At 42.9% G+C, this 20,251-nt stretch overlaps 1 protein-coding gene across 1 annotated transcript in view; it reads right to left on the minus strand.

Moving 5' to 3' along the window:
• RGL1 (ral guanine nucleotide dissociation stimulator like 1) overlaps window positions 1-19,352 on the minus strand; it is a 124,675-nt gene extending 105,323 nt beyond the window's left edge. The window contains exons 1-2 of the mRNA XM_003785630.2: window positions 19,102-19,352; window positions 18,019-18,129 (exon numbers count right to left, since the gene is read on the minus strand). Coding sequence (XP_003785678.1) covers window positions 18,019-18,129; window positions 19,102-19,128 — 138 coding nt within the window. The 5' untranslated portion in view covers window positions 19,129-19,352. The remainder of the gene's footprint in view (window positions 1-18,018; window positions 18,130-19,101) is intronic.
• Between the last annotated feature and the right edge of the window lie 899 nt (window positions 19,353-20,251).

Consider the following 20,251-nt stretch of genomic DNA (forward strand, 5'->3'; position numbering starts at 1 on the left):
AAAAAAAAAAAAAAAGAAAGAAAGGTGGAACAAACAGTTCCAGTAATGAATAGAAGAAAACATCTTAAGACATCAAGGTTGTAGACTTTTTCCAAATTATAAGAGATAAAAAGAAGGTCCCATAATTAAGGTTGTGATACACCTAGAGTAATACATATCTGAAACAGGATAATGTGAGAGTTAATGGTCAGAATGAACTGAATCTTGAGGAATAGGTCAAGTAAAGGACTTTTTGCAGCTATTCTAGGAACAAAAATAGGAAGGGAGTGGTTGCTGATAGGTGGGGTAATGTGAACTGATAACAGAGAAAAAGCAGAACCACTTTGCTCCTCTTTGGCGGCTGTCTTCCCTTTCAAGGAAAATGATCTTCAAACTGGAAAGGGTAGGACCAAGGGGGTGAAGAGGAAACTAAAGCCTCAGATAGAGAAGGTGATAGTTAGACGGCACTTAGCCCTTTAAGTGATTTCACGTCTCCAGGGCCAGATAAATAACCTGCAAGGGCACTGCAAAGACCATCAGATGTGATGAATGGCATCTTCACAAAAGCACAGAATCACAGTATGGCTCATGTGTGGCGCGAAGAAAATGTACCGATTTTCAGTTAGGAATTAAGGTAGGTTAATCTGATCTGTAAGCAACGATCAGTAGAAGCTGATATGAAATCCCTGAGAAAAGCAAAATCATGTCAAACTAATGTTCCATCCTTTTTGAACCCTACACAAGTGACATGGACTGCTATAGCCATGATGTTCACAGAACCCAAAAAGCCATCCCATCAGTTCTCCCCTTCAATCTTTATAGATATGATGGAATTCTATGAGTTGAATAATTGTAGGTTAGCTAGATTTAAATCAGATGTACATGGTGAAGTAATGCTAACTAATGAACTAATGAAGTAATGTTAACTAATGAAGTCAGACCAACCCAGAACTTCTGGGAAGGGAATGCCTCTAGCAATACATCATAGACCTTTATCTTTAGCCATATTGAGTAAACCATTCTCATAAACAAAGTGGATAATTATGTAGAACATCATTAAAGTGAACTTGAAAGTTACAGCTGATACACTGGTTTACTTAATGAGAACTGCAGAAGATCATGAAAGAACTGGAAAAAATTAGTTAAGACTAACAAAATTAAATGTAATAAAAATAAACATTTTCTATATTTAGATTTTTAAATGACCCCTTCAAGCACAGGTTTAACGAGACTTAGTTTAACAACAATTCATATTTTTTTTTAAAGACCAACGAATCTTTGCTGAATGTAAGTCTTGAGGGCAATACCTTTTCAGAGACCTCACTTAATGAAAGTTCCATAGAGGAACAGAGCGAATATTAGCTAGAACTGTATAAAACTGTCAACATTTGACCACATTTAACTCTTAAAAAGGGTGATTTCATACAGTCTAACCTAATAGAATATATGGTATCACAAAAGAAGGACAAAGTGCCTTGAAGTTCAGAGAAGAATTACTTACTACCTTTTGAGAAACTGGAAAAGATTCATAGAAGCAGCACATGGGCTAGAATTTGAGTGATGGAGGGGGATTTAAACAGAAAGATACTTGGGGAAAGGGCATTTTAGACATCGGCAATGGTGGGAGAACAGACCCCAAAGGGGAAAGTAGCCTACTTGGCTAAGCGTGGAGCATGTAAGGTGAAACATAGGACATCACCCCAGAAAGGGTGTGAGATTCAACTTTGGAGGGCCTCAAATTTATAGTGAGCTATAAGTACTCTAAAATCCTATGATTTTCCTATAAAGGCCAAGAGCCATATTTGGCACATAGTAGGTGCTCACATTTGAGTGAATAAGGGAGTAAACAAATGAACTTATTTGTGATCAGTTTAAAACAATAAGAGTCAACATAAACACGGCTCCTGACTGCCACGTGGGTGGGTCCATCACTTGAGTCATAGTAAGTACTTTGCATCTTTAAATGACCTTGACAATCACTTAGTGTAACTCCCTCCAAACTTCTGGGTGACTACCAACAGGACTGGAAATACTCAAGCAAAGTAGAGGCAAAAGCCTGCCTGTTCCTCTGCCAATTCCTCGGGTAATCTAATTCCCCAGGGCAAAATCTCCAAAGGAGATTTCAGTTCAATAACTCCTAAATGTTGTGTTTCTGGATTCTTCCCTGAAAATGAATGCCATCTAAGTCTACAAGTTTCCAAAGGAGGGAAAGAAAAATGTTTGGTGGCTTTTGTGGGCAATTGTTTTTAAAAAGTCAGGCATGTCTAAGGTATAATTTTTAAAGAATCTGGCTCCAGGAAAAAAAGCTGAAGCATTAGTCACATGTTTTACATTTCTTACTCTTGCTTGCCAGATTTTTTTTTTTTTTAATTAAGTAAGGAAAAATGGGTCAGCCCAAAAGAATTTTTACAACTGTCAGAATAAATACAAGGCCCATGTAACCCCATAAACTTCATTTCTGGAGCCTTTTCTCCCTTCTCTCTGTGGTTTACAGTGTCCTGTATTTAGAACTCAGCCAAAAGCAGAGCCCTGGTGACTATCCCTCCGTCTCTTGCACTGTAGGGTCATGTTTTTTCTCAGGCAGGAAGAGGACTGCTGTGATCCTAGATTAGAGTACAGCCTCTTCTTATTTCAACAGGACGTGGTGTGGGGAAGATCTGAGGGTCACAGGAAACCCTTTTCCAGTTCTTCATGGCTTTAAGGTCATTCAGAAATCACCCTGCTTCTTAGAAAGTAGCACCACCCAAGAGATCATTTTGAAAAATTCTTCGAGAAGCAGAGAATCAGATGTCCGAAGTCAGGGCTCAGAAGTCATTCTTAGACTCCCAGAGACATGTTAGGGCTGAGCACACAGGACCGGCGATCAGCAGAGAGAAGTGCAGCCATTCTCAGTTCACCCTTCACTCTAGAAGTCTCCTAAGTGGCTCCTGCCCTGAGGATGAGCACTAATGCTAAGGTTTGCATTCCTGCAGGGTCTGGTTTAGCTAAAGAGTTTCAGAAAAGTTCTACCAACCAGACCTACAATCCATTTGGTCCAATTCCTGGGACCAACCTGCCCTCTTATAGAGCAGACTAGGCCTCTTGGTAAAGCTTCAGATTAAGTCAGACCAACCCAGAACACTGACTTTCAAATTATGACTCATAGAGAAAAGAAAAAAATATATCTTGTAACACGGGATTCAGTCTATACATTTTTAAAACTAAAAGTTTAATAAGAATGCCATTCTGATATTTTCTACTCCATTCTGCTCCAATGTTACAGTACTGATTTTTAACCCACCAAACTGACTTCAGAACTCACTAAGAAATCACAATTCTCATTTCAAAAAGTAAGGCCCAAGAGCAACAGTGTCTAACAGAAATAACAGTGCCAGCCACAAGTAATTTTGAAATTGTTAGCTACCACATCAAAAATACTAAAAAGAAACAGGTGAAATTAATTTTAATAATATATTTTGACATGTTATATATACAATATTGTCATTTCAACATGTGATCACTATAGAAAACCACTGAGATATTTTAAAGTATTTTTTTCACACTAAGGCTTTAAAATCTGATGTGGATTTTACATGGACAGAACATCTCAATTCAGACTAGTACATTTCAAGTCCTCAGTAGGCACGTGTGGCTTGAACACCACAGTCCTGGAGAGTTCTGGTCCCACGTCCCCCAGAAAGCCAACCCCACACTGATATCTAGAAGTGGAAGGAAGGCACGTCACCCACCCCAGCTGGATTCCACTACACGCTCAGTCACATGCTCCCGTCTCATATTGTACCATCAGGCTCCTCATGCAGGCTGAACTGCCCTGATAAAAGATGGGGGATTTCACAAGGAAAAAGAACAGAAATGAGGCCTGACGGCCGATAATAAGCATTATCACTTTGAAATTCCTCAGACACAAAGTCCAAATCAACTCTTTTGTCTATGACATCAGAAACATAACAAATGTCACAGAGGATTCAAACCAGAAAGTAACTTTCAGAGGATTCGTTGTGAAAAATATTTCCTGGTGATCACGAAACTGAATAGACAGCATGATTGCAACCATGTTAAACTGTGTGCCTGTTAACAAAAATTAGAAGATCATAATAAGAAGCACAAGAGGAACGCTACCTACCACATTGAAATAGTTTGACCTGGTTGTTTGTACCCTCACATTAACCTGAAATAAATAATAATAATAATAATAACAAGCCTAAGTGAAAAGAACTACATTACTGTGGTAGGATTATGGACGATTTTTTTTCTTCTTTTAAAAAAAATGTATAATGGTGTTGCATCAGTCTTTGAAGAATAACATAGCTATAAAAAAATGTTCTTCCTTCTTTTCCAAAGCAAACACATGTCATTGAACACTAGTGCAAAGGAAAAGGAAAGGAACAGGCAGGGAAGGATCAGAAGCGGTCAGAACACTTGAGCTTGATAGAGTCGAGTAAAGTTGGGACAGTCTGAATGAAAGCACCTAAAAGTCAAATTCCGAAATTCTGGAATTCTGAACACCTCCAGCAAGGGCTTTACAGCTGGCCTAAAGTAGAAACTGATAGAGCAGAGGGAAGCATGAGAGGGTAAGAGAGCAAGGGAGTTGTTTTACTAAGCAAAGTATACCAAGAATATTACATAATTTACATCACTTGTTTTTAAGTCCCCACGAGGAGTACACCAGACAGTGCACTACACAACAGGCCTGCGGTAACAATGTCAAGGTCAGAGGCTTCAACATTATATGCATCACCTTCATTCTCAGGTGCATGGAGGGTGTCAGGGCCCCTGACAAATAATGCGCTACATGGAACAAAACCGTACTGGCTTCATACAGGGTTAATATAAGTTTGAAGCAAATTATGGCCTGGGGGTCCCAGAAGTAGATCTTTGACCCATGACTCAAAGCTGTATGTCACGAAGAAGTTCATAGATGAACTCTAAATTTCATGTCATTCACCTATACGGGTTACCCTTACAGCAAGATCACTTTTCATAGGAACATGAAATATATGATGATGACAAAGGGGAGGCAGAGGCAGGATTTTCCTTTTTAATTGTGTCATTAATTAAGGCATACAATATAACTTAAATCTAGCTTATTCAATGTTTTGTTTCGTTTAAAGAATAAGATTTACAATATTACCAAATGGCCAAAAAGTCACTAAAGATCCATGTTCTGCAATAAAGGTAAGGCCAAACAATTTATAAGGTGTTTACTGAGTACAATGTCTCAGACGTGGTCTCAGGTTATTGGAATACAAAGATTAATTAAATATGGCCCCACCCTGCAGGGATTCAAATGAACAAAGCAAAGAAAAACATTTAAAAAAAATCATTACTGTGATAAGGGTTACAGTGGAGCTTGCAGTAAAGTGCTAAGAAATGGGCGGCGCCTATGGCTCAGTGGGTAGGGCGTCAGCCCCATATACCACGGGTGGCGAATTCAAACCCAGCCCTGGCCAAACTGCAACAAAAAAATAGCCAGGCGTTGTGGTAGGCGCCTGTAGTCCCAGCTGCTCGGGAGGCCGAGGCAAGAGAATCACCTAAGCCCAAGAGCTGGAGGTTGCCATGAGCTATGATGCTACAGCATTCTAAGGGTGACAGAGTGAGACTCTGACTCTAAAAAAAATAAATAAATAAAAATAAAGTGCTAAGAAAGCCCAGATAAAAGTATAGGAAATCCAGAAAAGAGGTCAGGAAAAGTAGAAGACTAAATAAAGATATCTGAACTCTATCAAGCTCAAGTGTTCATTGGTCCACCACATAAAAGCAGAGCCATAAGCAGTGACGTAAGGATGAGGGAGCCGCATAGAAACGTGAGTTCACTACGGACTATGAAATCTACAACTCTGGATTCTCAAGAACAGGACCAGCTCTTTCCATGGAGACATAACCACACACAGGGACCTTGGAGGGCTAGGGCTAAACCATCTAAACCTCTTTTGCCACAGAGAAGAGGATTATCAACCCAGCTGCTGGAACTCCTGGAGTTACTACTGGTGAGTGCAGGTCAGGGCTAGGGGTTGAAAGCAGGGCCGCTGCCATCAGCATTTTTCTGTCCAGTCATCTAAAGTTTTACAAGCCTTTATCCCTCAAGCAGACACACTCATTTGTGGATTGTCTAGATCAACATCGGACAGAAAGTCATTTTTGTAAAGAATATTATAATCCTCCAACTCTAACCAAAGAATGTTCATGCAGAAATACTTTAATCAACTTTAGCTCCCTGAGAAACACTTCTGTGGGAGCCAAATGGCAACAGGCCCACCCAGGATACCCTCAGCAGCATGTTATTCCAGGCTGGTTCCCAGGGCTCAGCTGACCACGCCATCATCGCTTTGCACAAAGATGAACGTTACATGTGTGTGCCCTGAGTCAGTGCACGAGAGTCCCTTCTCCTTTGGCACCACACACAGAGTCAGCAGAGCACTCACCGCAAACAAATCACTTATTAAGCATCTTTGTACCAGGGACTTAATTTTCAGTTACAGTTCTGAGTACAAAGGTCGGTTAGCTCCCCAAGTCAGCTGAGAACAGATGCAAATAAACAGGGCGGAGAAGCTGGGGCCCAAGAATCTGGAGAGAGTCAGTAGGAAAGGATCTGTAGATGGCTGGGCTGTATGAATAGGAGGAAGGTCAGACTTGTGGCCAAGCAGCCAAAGACCCTGGAGACTATTTTTAATCCAGAAGAAGGACAGGAAGGAACAGGAACAAAAAAAGGAACTCACACAAGAGAAATGGAAAGCCAGAAGGAAGCAGCTGTGAGAAGCTCATGGAAAGACAGTGAGAAAATAGATCTTTAAAACCGTGTTCTTAGCAGGAAGGCCAGGAACACGGTAGGAAAAGACAGACAGAGAAAAGAAAACACAGCAGCAACAGGACCGCTCCGAGGAAGTAGCTCCAAAGCCCACATCTTAGGAGGGTCATTGCAGGTACGCTGGTAACATTCTTGCCTCTGGCATTAGGTCATAAGTTCAAGTCCCACACCAGAATTTGGCCTCAAGCCAAAGCTGCTTTTCCAGCAGCTCTGCAGAGGCTGGAAGCACTTTTCATTCCTTGGTGCTTTAACTTGACCACCCTTCTCTGCAACAAATTAAAAGGACCAGAAAGAAAAGAAGAAACAAAGAAAACATTTTCCTGAGCAAGATATTTACTGAATCTGAACCCTGCTGAGTATGGGCTATTTTTTCCCATGACCAACCAACCCATGCAGAGATAATCCTGTTTCTCTGCATTCTCCGTCACCTAGAACCCCAGGGGTGACAGCAGCAGTGGCAGAGGAAGCCCTCCTCCTTGCTGAACACAAAGTTACCGTCAGGTAATCAGCAAGTAGGGAGACCAGGATGTAGCAAAGATTGCCTCTGGAATGAGGGAAGAGAGGCAGGGCAAAGAAACAGAGCCACAAGCACTTAGGCAGTGAGGAGAGAGAAAAAAAGAAAGGTCCTTAGGTTAAATATAATAACAGTGAGAATCCTTATATGTGTGGAACAATTCATATATTAAAATGTGCTTTTAGAAATATTTACTCATGTGAACCTCACAAAATCCATAGGCAGAAGGGAAAACAGATATTATCCCTATATTATCCCAGATGAGGAAACGGTAGATGTAAAACATCAAGTGACATTCTGAAAGTCACAAGCTCAGGAGCAATTCAGTTTATTCCTGATTTGGGGTTCAAGTAGTACCTTAGCTAATCAATATATGGCACAGTAAGAAATGTTACCTTTACTTTATCACATGCAGTTTAATCCAGGACTTAAAATGTTTAGTGCAGGCACAATTTGCTAACCTCCTAAACTATCCCAACTAAGAAAGAGTGGCATGTTACTATGCAGTTTTAGGAAAAATTACTTCCTACCCTCCCATTTTCCATCAAAAAAAAATGAATATAGAAAACAGAATATGGCCCACAGTTTAGTAGTAAAATATTTGTATATACTCTTTTTTTTTGAGACAGAGTCTATGTTGCCCTCTGTAGAATGATATGCCATCACAGCTCACAGCAACCTCAGACCCTTGGGCTTAAGCAATTCTCTTAACTCAGCCTCCCAAGTAGTTGGGACTATAGGCACCTGCCACAATGCCCAGCTATTTTTTTGTTGCAGTTTCATTGTTGTTTAGCAGGCCTGGGCCAGATTCAAACCCACCAGCTCTGGTGTATGGGGCCGGCACCCTAAGTACTGAACGATGGGCACCAAGCCTGCATATACTTTTTGAGACAAAGTCTCATTCTGTTGTCCAGGCTAGAGTGCCACCGTCAGCCTAGCTCAGAGAAACCTCTAACTCCTATCTTCAAGTGATTCTCCTGCCTTAGCCGCCCAACTTCCTGAGACCACATGGACCCACCACCATGCCTGGCTAATTTTTCTATTTTTAGTACAGACAGGGAGGGTCTCGCTCTTCCTCAGGCTGGTCTTGAACTCCTGAACTCAAGCAATCCTCCTGCCTCAGTCTCCCAGAGTGCTGAGCTTATAGGCGTGAGCCACAGCACCCGGCCCAGGCTAAGTCACTTTTTAAAATGGATATATTTCTTTTCCCAAGATGACTGCAAGAAGTCAGTCTTCAGAAAGAAAGTGGCAAATATTTTCCCTGTGCTTCAAAAACTAACCAAATGCTTTAATTTCCTTAGTTTTCTATTTAGGAATGTCAGTTATCTCAATAAACAATGTCAAGGGTTGCAATTTTAATTGGATAGTCATGACTATAAAGCATCTTATTTTTAGCCAATGTCTAATCCAGTTTCAGTTATTTTTACCTGTATTCATTAAATGTTCTTTTCTTAAACAAATATCATCCATGGATTCTAGCTCCCATCGAGAAGTGACAGAAGTTATGGGTATGAGAAGAGCACACACAAGAAAATGGGGTGCAGAGAGATTCGTTTGGTTGATATGGCTGACCAAAGACATTCTACCTTTAGCAGAAAAGATTTGCTTTTAGCCTTCAAATTATCTGAGAACTAGGAAACTTGATGGGCGGCGCCTGTGGCTCAGTGGGTGGGCACCAGCCCCATATACCGAGGGTGATGGCTTTAAGCCTGGCTCTGGCCAAACTGCAACAAAAAAATAGCCAGGCGTTGTGGCAGGCGTCTGTAGTCCCAGCTGCTCGGGAGGCTGAGGCAAGAGAATCGTCTAAGCCCAGGAGTTGGAGGTTGCTGTGAGCTATGATGCTACAGCACTCTACCAAGGGCGATAAAGTGAAACTCTTGTCTCTTAAAAAAAAAGAAAAAAGAAAAGTAGGAAACTCAAAAGACTCAGCCTTGGCTTTGTATTTATAAAAGATGAAATTCAGTATTTAAATCAGAAGAGAACAAAAGAAAAATGGTGAATTGCTCAATTCTTTGCAGAAAAGAACAAACATACAAAACTTCTGGAGGAATTTCCATAGGATCAGATTAACTATGTTGAAACAAATTCAAATGAATGGGCCACAGATGGCGTAAGCAATTAAATGCTAGAAAATGTAGGGTAATGAGTCTATGAGAGTTTTAAAGAATCTGGACCCACCAGCAACGCCCCATCCCACCCCCAACCACTACTGCTATTATTTCAGAAGTCGTATGTTGCATAAGAAAAAGTAGAAGGTGGCTTGGAGGAAACCAGCCAGGCAGAGACCCAAATCACAGGAACAAAACCCAGAGCCACATTAGTGGAAAGGCACAGGTATTTCTACAATGTTAAGACGACAGAATCAGCGATCAATTACACAATTCTCTCCCATACAAAACTGAGTTTCCTACAAGGGGCTGTCTTCCATCTAATGTTGTAAACTTAGTCTACCTTTATTTTTTCCCTTATTCCTCTGTTTTTATTCTTTTTTAAACTAAAGGCGGTCCTCGGAGTAAAGTGAACCAATCACAATAATGACGCAATTACAGGAGACCAAGCAAACCATGACAGAGTCAAGCTTTGATCAACTATTATCTAGAAGCCATGGAGTGACATTATAAAGATGCACAGCATCTTAAAAAATACTACGTGAAAAGACATTTTAATACTTAACGCTGTGCATGTGTGCAAACATGCATGTATGTGTGTATTCAAGAGAGATTGAGATGTGGTGGCAGTAAATCAGGGAGGCATTAGATCTTACTCAAATTTTTCTTTTGTACAAGCAGAATTAGCGGTCAGCGTAAGCGGCCAAAAGCAGTAATGCCCGCAGCCAGGATAAATAGTGTCAGAGAGGATTTAAAGACATTGTGTAGGCAGAGGGATAAAGACCAGGACACCTAACCATAAAATTTCTTGTGTCTGTAACAACACAGTTGTAAGTTTAACTGCTGTTGTCTAAAATACACCTCTGTAATCATGGTCCTGTGGGTTCCATATTTATGCTCTTTCCATGGCCCACAGATTCGATTTGTTTAGTTTGTAGAGAAACATAAGACTTTTTTAAAAAGAGAGGAAACCACCAGCTTTGCACAGTTCTCTGGAATCCGAGAAGCCAAGCAGTACTTTCTGCCTTGTTCACTGCGAGCCTGTGCTGAGATTTTTGCTGCTAGATACGACATATCAGGCCTGCCTAGACCTGGTTTTTCTGCAGGGCCTTCTGATGGGAAAGCAGGCACTTGCTATGGACATAAAGGAAGCCGGACTTCAAGTCCCCAGTGCATTTCCGCCAAAGAGAAGAGAATGACACTGCCCCCAGAAAGCCAGAAGGCTTTTGCTGACCTACTCTTTGACACTACAGTGGCTGAGACCATGCCTGCCAGGGCTGCTCCTCTATACCCTCTCTTCCACCCTCCTTCCATCCCTACACTCACCCCCACCCACCCTCTCCCTTCTGCTGCCACAGCTTCTGTTCACGTTCAGGTCCACATACCTTTCTTCACCTCATTACCACGAAAGCCTCCCCCTGATTCCCTACGCTCCAGTCTGGCTCCCTTCCAATGCATCTACCCTTCAGCTGTCAGTCATCACTCTAAAAGGAAAATCTGACCACACCACTAGGCTTAAAACCCTTCCTCAACTACCCCAGTAAATCCCACAGCTCAGCATAGCAGGTTGTCAGTGACGTGGCTCGAACCTTTCCTTCCAGCCCCCTTTCCTGTTCCTTCCCCTCTTCCCAGGCTGAGCCTCGCACAGGAGTCTCATTTCAGGCCTCTCTGCCTTCCCACAGGCTGCGCTCTCCAGCTGGAGCACCAGCCCCCAGAGCCCCACACCCTCGTTTAGCACCTCCTCATCCATCTCCTCTCCACAGAGGGCAGAGGGCATCTCTCCTCTGTGCAGCCCACCTGGACCACCCATCCCTCGCTCCCATCTGCGATTTAGATGTCTCCCTCCTGGGCTCCCCAGCCAGGGTCACATTCACCACAACACACCGTTATTAGTTTGGCATTCTGTCTCCCCCACTCACCTGTAAGCTCCTTCAGAAGGAGTCTTTTATTCTACTTTGTATTCCCACGATTTAACATAGTGTCCAGCATAGAATAGGCTTTTGATGGATAAATGAATTCCCATCAAAGAAGAGGGCAGTGGGCTCAAGTACAGATGACAGTCACAGAGACGTGCAACAGCAGTGAGGGAGTTCACGCTAGCTGTGTTTACTAGCAAACGACCCTGAAATTGCCAAAAACCCCAGAGAACTCCAAATCAACCCTGGGGAGATAGTTGCACCCATCGGTAACCCAGACGCAGAGCTGGACGAGCTCTCCTGGCTCTTCTGATGGAATGAAGCAAGATTATTACCTTTCTCCATTCAACAAATACTTGCCTTGCTCAATTTTTTTCTCTAAAAAGCATACGAGGGTACAAATTCAAATGTTTTACTTATGTACTGCATTTTTGCATATTTTAACATAAAATATATAAAACAGCCACAACATTCTGATCATTTAGAAGGGGGAAGCTTAAAGGGATATGGATACCATGGATGAAGGAAGCTAAAATCAGTGGAACGGGGCAGTGACAAATTCCATCTCAGTGTTAAAGTGGAAAGGCACAGATTTACCTTATTTCTCTCCTTTTCTCTCTACATTTAAAGCCCAACGAGAAATTCTCATTCACAGAAATGAGAACGAAATATGTTTATAATATTGTTTTAACAGAATGTATACTCTTGAGTCTAGAGTTAACATGCCTCTTGAATTTACACCATTGTGTATTTGCTGGGAACAGACATGTATTTTGAACTCAACTGAGTATTCCCTGGACTGAACTGGAATGGATGTTCGTGATTTCATGCTGTATATTCCTTACGCGGATCCCAACAGATTTGGGAAGCCATGAAAGGACCCAATGCAATAACAGTATTTCAGAGAATTGAAACTTACTGTATTTTATTCATTGGTAGGCTACTCTATTACTGGATTAATTACCTTTTTTTCTTAATTGGTAGGCCACTCTATTACTGGATTAATTATTTTCGAACCATGTCCCCAAGGTCTAAATGAAAAATTCTAGTTGGTTCATTTACAGATGGTTGATAAATTTGGAAATCTGCTTTCTAAAGTCTAAATTAAACATTCCACAGACACGAATAATGTAACCCAAAGGCCTGTTTTCCTAGATGAAAACAAGGATGACCAACTATAAACCAAAGGCTCCTCCAGGGCTTATCTCCTTACAGTTTTAACATCCCACCCCTGAGCTCTCCATCCACACAGGATTGTTACGCTTGCCAATACTTCTTAACTCATGCATGGCCGCTCTTTCTTCAATGTTCAGCAGTAAGACAAGGACAATTGGACCTCTTGTTTTTAAAAGGCACTGGGACATTTTTATTAATGTGAACAATTGCTAACTTTGTTTGTGCCCTGCTTTGTTCCAGAAAGGGTGTGAGACATCTATAATCATTACCTAATTGATTTTTCTCACTCCTGTGCCCTTGTTCTCTTCTTTATAAGCTAACATCTTCATGCTGACTTTGTTTTTAAATGGGAAGCAACCAGACATTCATGCTTATCAGGCAGTATTTAGTCCCCCAAACAAGGATGAAACTTGATCTACTCATTCAGCAAACATTCATTGTTGCAAGCTTACAGTCTAGTGGGGGATACACAGGCAGTCACAGTAGAGGGAAGCAAATGCACGATAGGGAGAAAGAGCACGTCTGGAGCACACAGAAGGGGGACCTCATTCAGACCTGGGTAACTGGAGAAGGTTCCTAGAAGTGAAGGTAGCTTAGAACTGGAGGAACTATATGCCATTTGCAGGCTACGTGGATAGCAACCCCATACAAACGCTGGTAGAGTCTATCTAAACAGCATATCCAAGTGAGAGTCGACTTCTCAATCCAGATGTGACAAATGGTTGTTGGACCACTGCACCCACAAAACCCATGGATTGGCCCACACACCGGGTCCTGTAACAAGTTTCCAGTTCCTGTTCTCTCTAAATACGCTCTGCTTTCTGCTGTCCTATTTCACTCTCTTTACCAGTCTCCCAGCTATCAAGTATTTCAACTCAGTCCAACAAACATTTATTAAGCGTCTACGTGGGAAATGGCAAAATAAAAACTGGACACAAGGAAGGGAAGCACTGGGACCTCACCATAAGGACCACAGAAGTGCAGACCTGAGAGAAGCCACCTGACCACCACTGGCCATCCTGCCACCCACAAATTTTGCAGAGGTGATCTGGCACTAACAGTCTTGCTTAGGAAACAAATATCCTCACTTTGAACTGACCTTAGTTTGACACATTTTCTGGGCCCCGCGTCTAAGCTGTTCTGGAGACAATAGCATGGGATCCTGACCCAAAGCCCCATCCCTAACAGTTGGGTTCTTTTCCTCTGTCCCTGTGAGTATTCTTCCTAAAATGGTCCACTTCCTGCTTCCATAAAATGCTGATATTTTCTTAACTCGTTTTGACATATCACTGTCAATGTATAATCACAACACTGGGACCAAAGACAAATAACAAGTTTTGACCATTTGCTCCTCCATAAATCTACAAGCTAAGGGAATCGTTGGATGAAATTACTTTTTAGTGTTCTTTCCAACTGAGAGTTAATGCCTTTATGACATACATGAAGGCATTTTTCTTTGAAAGCTATAGGTAGGTAGAATTATCACAGCCTGAGATGTCATTGCAAAGGGAAAATGGGTCAGCATTCAATAATATTTAGTTTTTCAAAGTCACCAACATAACCTCACTGTCAATGGGCAAGGCTGAAGCTATACAGCTATATAAACCAAGCCTGGGCCAGATTTGGTTGTATATTTTACAACTCAAAACAGAGGGTTTTACTTCAAAAGACCGACTGAACAGAGAATTTAACAAACAAAATAAAAAAAGAATGACATCAGTGTTTTGGACTCTATGATACTTCACATCTGAGGATGTATAATCATTTTGCAATCCTTCCCAAAATTGAATTGTAATTATGTTTTGAGAGCTGAGTACTATAAAACCCCCCAAAATTACACTCTCTGAAAAAGCATGAAAGGCCTATAACAAGGCTACACCCACCACCATGTACTATGTAACCTCATACACATCTTCAATGCACCACACTTTGCACATCCAAAGTAGAGAGTTTATCAACAAGATATGCAGCTTCACAACAAACATTTCCATTTGTAGCTCACGTAAACATTCAAAACGTAAAGAAAAAAAGAAAGTCCCTTCTCTTAAGTCCCTCATCAGTTTCAACATCCAGGAAAAAGGCACACCATTCTCACTCTTTGTTTTTTCTTTTCTTTCTTTTTTTTTTTTTTTTTTAACAAAAGGGCTTTATTGCGAATATACAAGGAAATAATGAAATAGGACAGGACATTGACTTTTTAGGTTTGCTATACTTTTAAGATTGGGATGCACATCAGTCCTCGTGTAAAATCAGAAGACATGGCATAGTGTTGTTGCAGATATGTTCTGAGGTAGAGGGTGTTATTATATCCCAAATATATACAAGGACAGACAATTAAGTTCATGAACTCATCCTGGAAAAAATGTCTTGCAAATATACAAGGAGATAATGACATAGGACAGGACATTGACTTTTTAGGTCTGCTATACTTTTAAGATTGGGATGTACATCAAAAGACATTGCACAGCATTGTTGCAGATACGTTCTGAGGTACAGGGAGTTATTATATCCCAAATATATACAAGGACAGACAATTAAGTTCATGAACTCATCCTGGAAAAAAATGCTACACATCTCACTGCTGAATATCACTATGGTCACCTTTAAGGTACTCCCATAGCATGGGAAGCCATGCACCAATGCCAGTGCCTAGTCCACCTTTCAAAGCAATTTTGGAGTTCTCATTCTAGAACAGCCATTAGAGCTGTCATCATATGAGTGCCTGACAATTAAGTTTGTGAACTCATCCTAGGAAAAGGGCTACATACCTCACTGTTGAATATCACTGTGGCCACTAGAAGGCTAATAGGAGTCCCTCAAATGTGACCAATAATGAACCAATTGTCTGACCTTATTTCCCAGAAGAATGAGAATCCAGTTGAGTTGGTTTGTCACCAGTTAATACAGAGTCTCTCTTAGGCATTATTTCATGCCAAGGTTAGTTTTTTGGGTTTTTTGAGACAGGGTCTTACTATGTCACCCTCAGTAGAGTGCCATGGCATCCTCATGCCATGGTTGAGCTCACAGCAACCTCAAACTCCTGGGCTCAAGCGATTCTCTTGCCTCAGCCTCCCAACTAGCTGGTACTACAGGCACCTGCCACAGTGCCTGGCTATTTTTTGTTATTGTCGTTTTTATTGTAGTTGATCATCCTCACTCTTTTGGGCCAATGTTCTCTTCTACTACTACAGCGTTAAGGTCCCAGGAAGTTCTTGACGGTAAGGAGCTAACCATCTGAGTTCAAATCTGGCATCTCCTACTTCCTACCTGTGTGATCCTGGCAAGCAATTTAACCTCTCTTGGCATTTGTTTCCTCACGTGGAAAAAAACAAAGAAACCCAGGTAATCATAACACCACCTTCCTCGGAAAATTGTCGTACTTCAATAATTTCCTTGCATAACCTTAATCTCTACTTAACTCCAAAACTGGTTACACTGAAGAATTGTAAAAGGGTTACTCAGGTATCAGAAAACAAACACGGGGAAGCCACTTGCTTCTAAGGAAGAAAGTTTTATAATTGCTATGACTCAATTGGTTGAGGCAAATTTAATTAAGTCTGGAATTTTCAAGGACAAAAACAGAACTTCCCAATAGGACACCTAAGACACAAAAACAAGTAGGATTAGAATTCCTGAGGACGTGCTCCTGAGGAGTAGGGTGGTAACAGTAAATCACACTGGGTTGAAATGCGAGCGGGAGGGAGAGAGATCCTTCCATCGGCTGTTGCCAATCTTTTTACGCTATTCTCCTTTTCAACATTTCAATCTACAGTTAAATCCATGACGGATCAACTCTGAACTCCGCCTGTACTTGGGAACACGGGGAGAGAAGGAGAGGAGAAGTGGAATCCAGTGACCAAAACAGTCAGTGTGACCACCAATGAATGACAGTGCATGTGTTTGGGACCTAGACAGTGAACTCTCCCATTTACTGTGACTTACTCACTGCTGCTGTATGTGGCTAAAAACTGAAACTGTCACCCAAGCAACATCGGTCTCATTAGAAAGAGGAACAATTTGACACCAAAAAATTGTAAGGACCCTTCTGAAGGCAACTGGTTCAGAACTTGTGAACCTTTCTGAAACAGCCAGACACACCAAACCGCATCAGCACCACATTTAAATAAAATACAACCACCAAAAACTAAGTGATGACTCGTCAGAACTCCAGTTCAGCTTTCCCTGTCAGGTCTGCTGGAGAGGCCCAGAATTAATTTTAAAATCATAAATCATATTCTGAGTAACGTAGCTACTTGGTAAGTGAAGAAGACCTCTAGTCCTTACTGGAAAGGTTCCTATCATTCTAGACCATACCTGCAGATGTCCCCGATTTACAGTGCTAATGGGTGGCCCAAAGTACACTAGTAAGACAGGCAGGAGCCAAAGTAGCTGGGGAAGCCCAGACCAATGAATGCCTGTGTCAGCAGACCCAAGGCAGATGAAGTGACTGCTGCTGGCCGTTCTGCACAAGTCACACATCATCTCCAGTCCTAACGTGAGGCCCTGGGCAGTTTTGTTTCCTCCCTCCCTTACTCTCCACCTCTGCATGCTGCTCAGAACATTCTAAATTGCCTGCTCAGAACACTCAAAGCCAGTAAATACAGGATGCCAGCAGCTCTGGGGCTCGTCACCTGTCAGTGCCTGAGTGTGAGTAGAAGAAGGGCAGATGGAACCGACCCTCTATTCTGCCTACCATGATTTTCTTTCTCAAGGCTTTTTGGGTCACCTCTTACTGCTCATCCTGAGGGTTACTTCTACGTCCAGATCAAGGATTCCTTCGTTCTTCCAGGTGCGGAAGTTTGCCCAACCAGTGATCCCATCACTAAGCTCTCCACTTCTCTCATTTCCTCTATTTGGGTGATGCTGAAGGATCCTCTAGGCAGTAACTAAGAACTCCCATGACCCCCACTGGGTAATTTTCAAATCTCAATGGAAAAAGTTTTATTTATAGTGTTTTTCTGAAAGCCCCCCACTCTACACACTCCTGGGCACTAACTATGGCTCTTCCCACGCTACAGAAAGGAGGGTGCGATGGGAAATCTGCCACCCCTCTGAGGAAGCAGACTCTGAATGGCCTGTCCTCTGAGCATTCTGGGTACCTTGTAGGGGTGCAGGAGTAGGGAAGAAGCTGTCAGAATTAATAGGTGGAAGGCAGGGAGAGAAACGGGTGCCATCGGAGCAAAGCTGCCAGGGCTCTTGTCTAGCAGAACGGCGCTCCCTGGCCCTGCTATTTTGTGTGTCCTTTTCTGCCGCTCCACCCCCAATCTATTTGCCAAATACCTCAAGACGTTTCTAAGAGGGTCTGAATTATTGACAAACCTAGGGAAGAGCCTTTGGAAAACATGAAATACAAAAACAGACTTGTACAGCTACTGCAAACACTGGGTCATCAGCATTCCCCTTTTTAAGTCCAGAAGAGGAAAGAAAAAAGAAAAGCCTGTCTCTGCTACATAATAATGATATTCACAGAACAACAGACACTGAAATTCCAAAGTGCACAGTCTCTCCAGCTTTACTCACCCCTAGCCATCTTGCTCCTTTATTGGCAGCCTGTTGAATCTGGACTCTTTTGAGGGTGACATGGTAAACAGCTCCTTCCTCTACCTCTTCACCCCAATCCTGAATCGAGCTCTGGCAGGGATGGGATAAAGAGAAAAAAAAAAAGAGTATTTTTTTTTTCCTCTCCGCTAACCACAATCTATCCCAGCTGCTTTGCTGCTCACAACAGCACTCAGGGCAGAAGATGGGCTGTTCAAAATAAATATTACACTCAGAGCAGTACAAGACACCCTGCGATAGAGAGAACGCTGAGATTTTCTTGGCGGGCAGCCCTTTCCTGTGGTATCAGGATCCCCGGACTTTTCCACTTGGTTACTTTTCCTAGACTTGTTCACATACCTAAATAGTTTCTTAAAGTCTCTTTTTCTTCAGAAGAAAACTATGGTTTAGTTCCGATTAACTTGTGCCTCTTAAGTAAAAAGAAAAAAATAATAACTCATCTGCAGGAAAAAAAAAGCGTACTTTTCATTAGTGGCTCAGTCATCTGAGCAAACCAGATTTTACACTCAGACACAAACAAGTGTTTAAAATGCCAAGAAGTCCTCACTCCTTTGGAAGTAAAATGGTTTGCTTGTCTTTCTCTCCGCTTATTGTTTTGGAGCTCAAAAAGCGAGCGGGGGAGGAAAGTTTTTATTTCCGTAAAATAATCTGGCAAGTGCAGAAAAAGCAACACATCATCACGCAGCTCCAGCTGAAATGTGTGGAGGGAGCAGCCGGCGGGATGTCCGGGGCCCCCAGCTCAGCCCCGGGCGCCGGGCGCTCCGCGGTGCACCCAGACTAACAATTCCTTTTCCTTCCAAGTTCTGCTCTCCTGACAGCGACTGTCCCAGACACGCCGCGGGCAACTGGACAGAAAGTAGGTATCGTTTAGGGAGAAGACGCGCGGAGAGAGAGGAATACAAAGCGCAGTGAGAAAGCTTTAGCTCGCGAGCACGGGATCGGATTGCTCCGTCCGCTCCCAGGGAGTCCAGAACACGCCCAGAGAAAGCGGGAGAAGATTCCCCACCAGAGGAGCCTCCGGAGAAGGCAGAGAGCTCTCGTTACCATTTTAGCTTGCCAAAGCAATTTCATTCTCAGCTTTCTCTCCGGGACGTGAAGGCGGCATGATGCGCCCCGCTCCGCGGCCGACGCGGTGTCCGCTCGGCTCAGCCCCACGGCGCCTCCCGCCCCGGGTCGCGGTCCCCGTCCCGAGCGGCCGCCGAGCACAGCACGCGCGCTGCGCTGCCCCCGCCGCTGCCGCCGGTGCGCGCGACTCGGGCCACAAAGGGAGCGCGGCGAGCGAGCGAGCGAGCCAGGAGCAGACTCCTCCCCACGCCACTCCGTGATGTAAGGCTTTCCTGTTTGTGCTTGCGAGCCCTCGCTCCCTTTCTTAAGTCGCATGGATAAAGTTAGCACCAAAGCACTTCTTGGGCTCCGAAGGTGACTGGGAAACGACGCTTTCCTATCGGTTTACCGTGTTTCCCTGCTGGGCACCAGGTGCCAAAATAGAGCCGAGTGTGGGATGGGGGATTTAAGGGTGTCTTCTTCCTTGCCTCAAAGAAACAAAGGAAGGACAAAGTCGGAAAAAGTTCTACTGTATTATCTATTTTGGATTTAGAATAATTAAATCAGGATGACCCCAAGGAGAGCAATACCCGAAGCCAGAAAGTTTTTCATTAGGACAATGGATAAGGTCAGAGGACACCCGGATATTCCAAAAAGCCATCCCCAGGGGCTGTACCCTGTCCCCAGTTAGCACAGTGCCAACAGGAAATCGGTCTGAACTTCTTTGTACCACCTGGTAAGAGAAGGCTGAATTACGGGTGAGGAGGGGCCCCAGCATGGAAGGGGTTGCTGAGACCCATTGACAGGGCCCTGGAGATGCTGCGAGTCTGTGGGGGCCCACCGAGGGCTGAGCAGTCTGTACTGCAGGGACTCAGCAGGATAATAACCCCAGGGAAAAACCCTTCGTAAGAACACTGCCAACAGGAGTTTCATCACCACGGAAAAACCTCCTTTGGGGACAAAAGATTATTACATTTTTTAGATGTAGTTTTAATAAATCAATAGCAAGAGATTCAGATGATAATATGATCAAACTTGGCACCTGCCAGGATCCCATGACAATTAGAAAAACTTTAGGGCTCATGTCTTTCATACTATTCACTGGCAAATGAATTTAACCAGCTTTAAATTTTTTAAAAAAGTCTCCCAC

Source organism: Otolemur garnettii, unplaced genomic scaffold (assembly GCF_000181295.1).
Source record: "Otolemur garnettii isolate 467f Iridium unplaced genomic scaffold, OtoGar3 scaffold00016, whole genome shotgun sequence".
In the NCBI taxonomy this organism is placed as follows: Eukaryota; Metazoa; Chordata; class Mammalia; order Primates; family Galagidae; genus Otolemur; species Otolemur garnettii.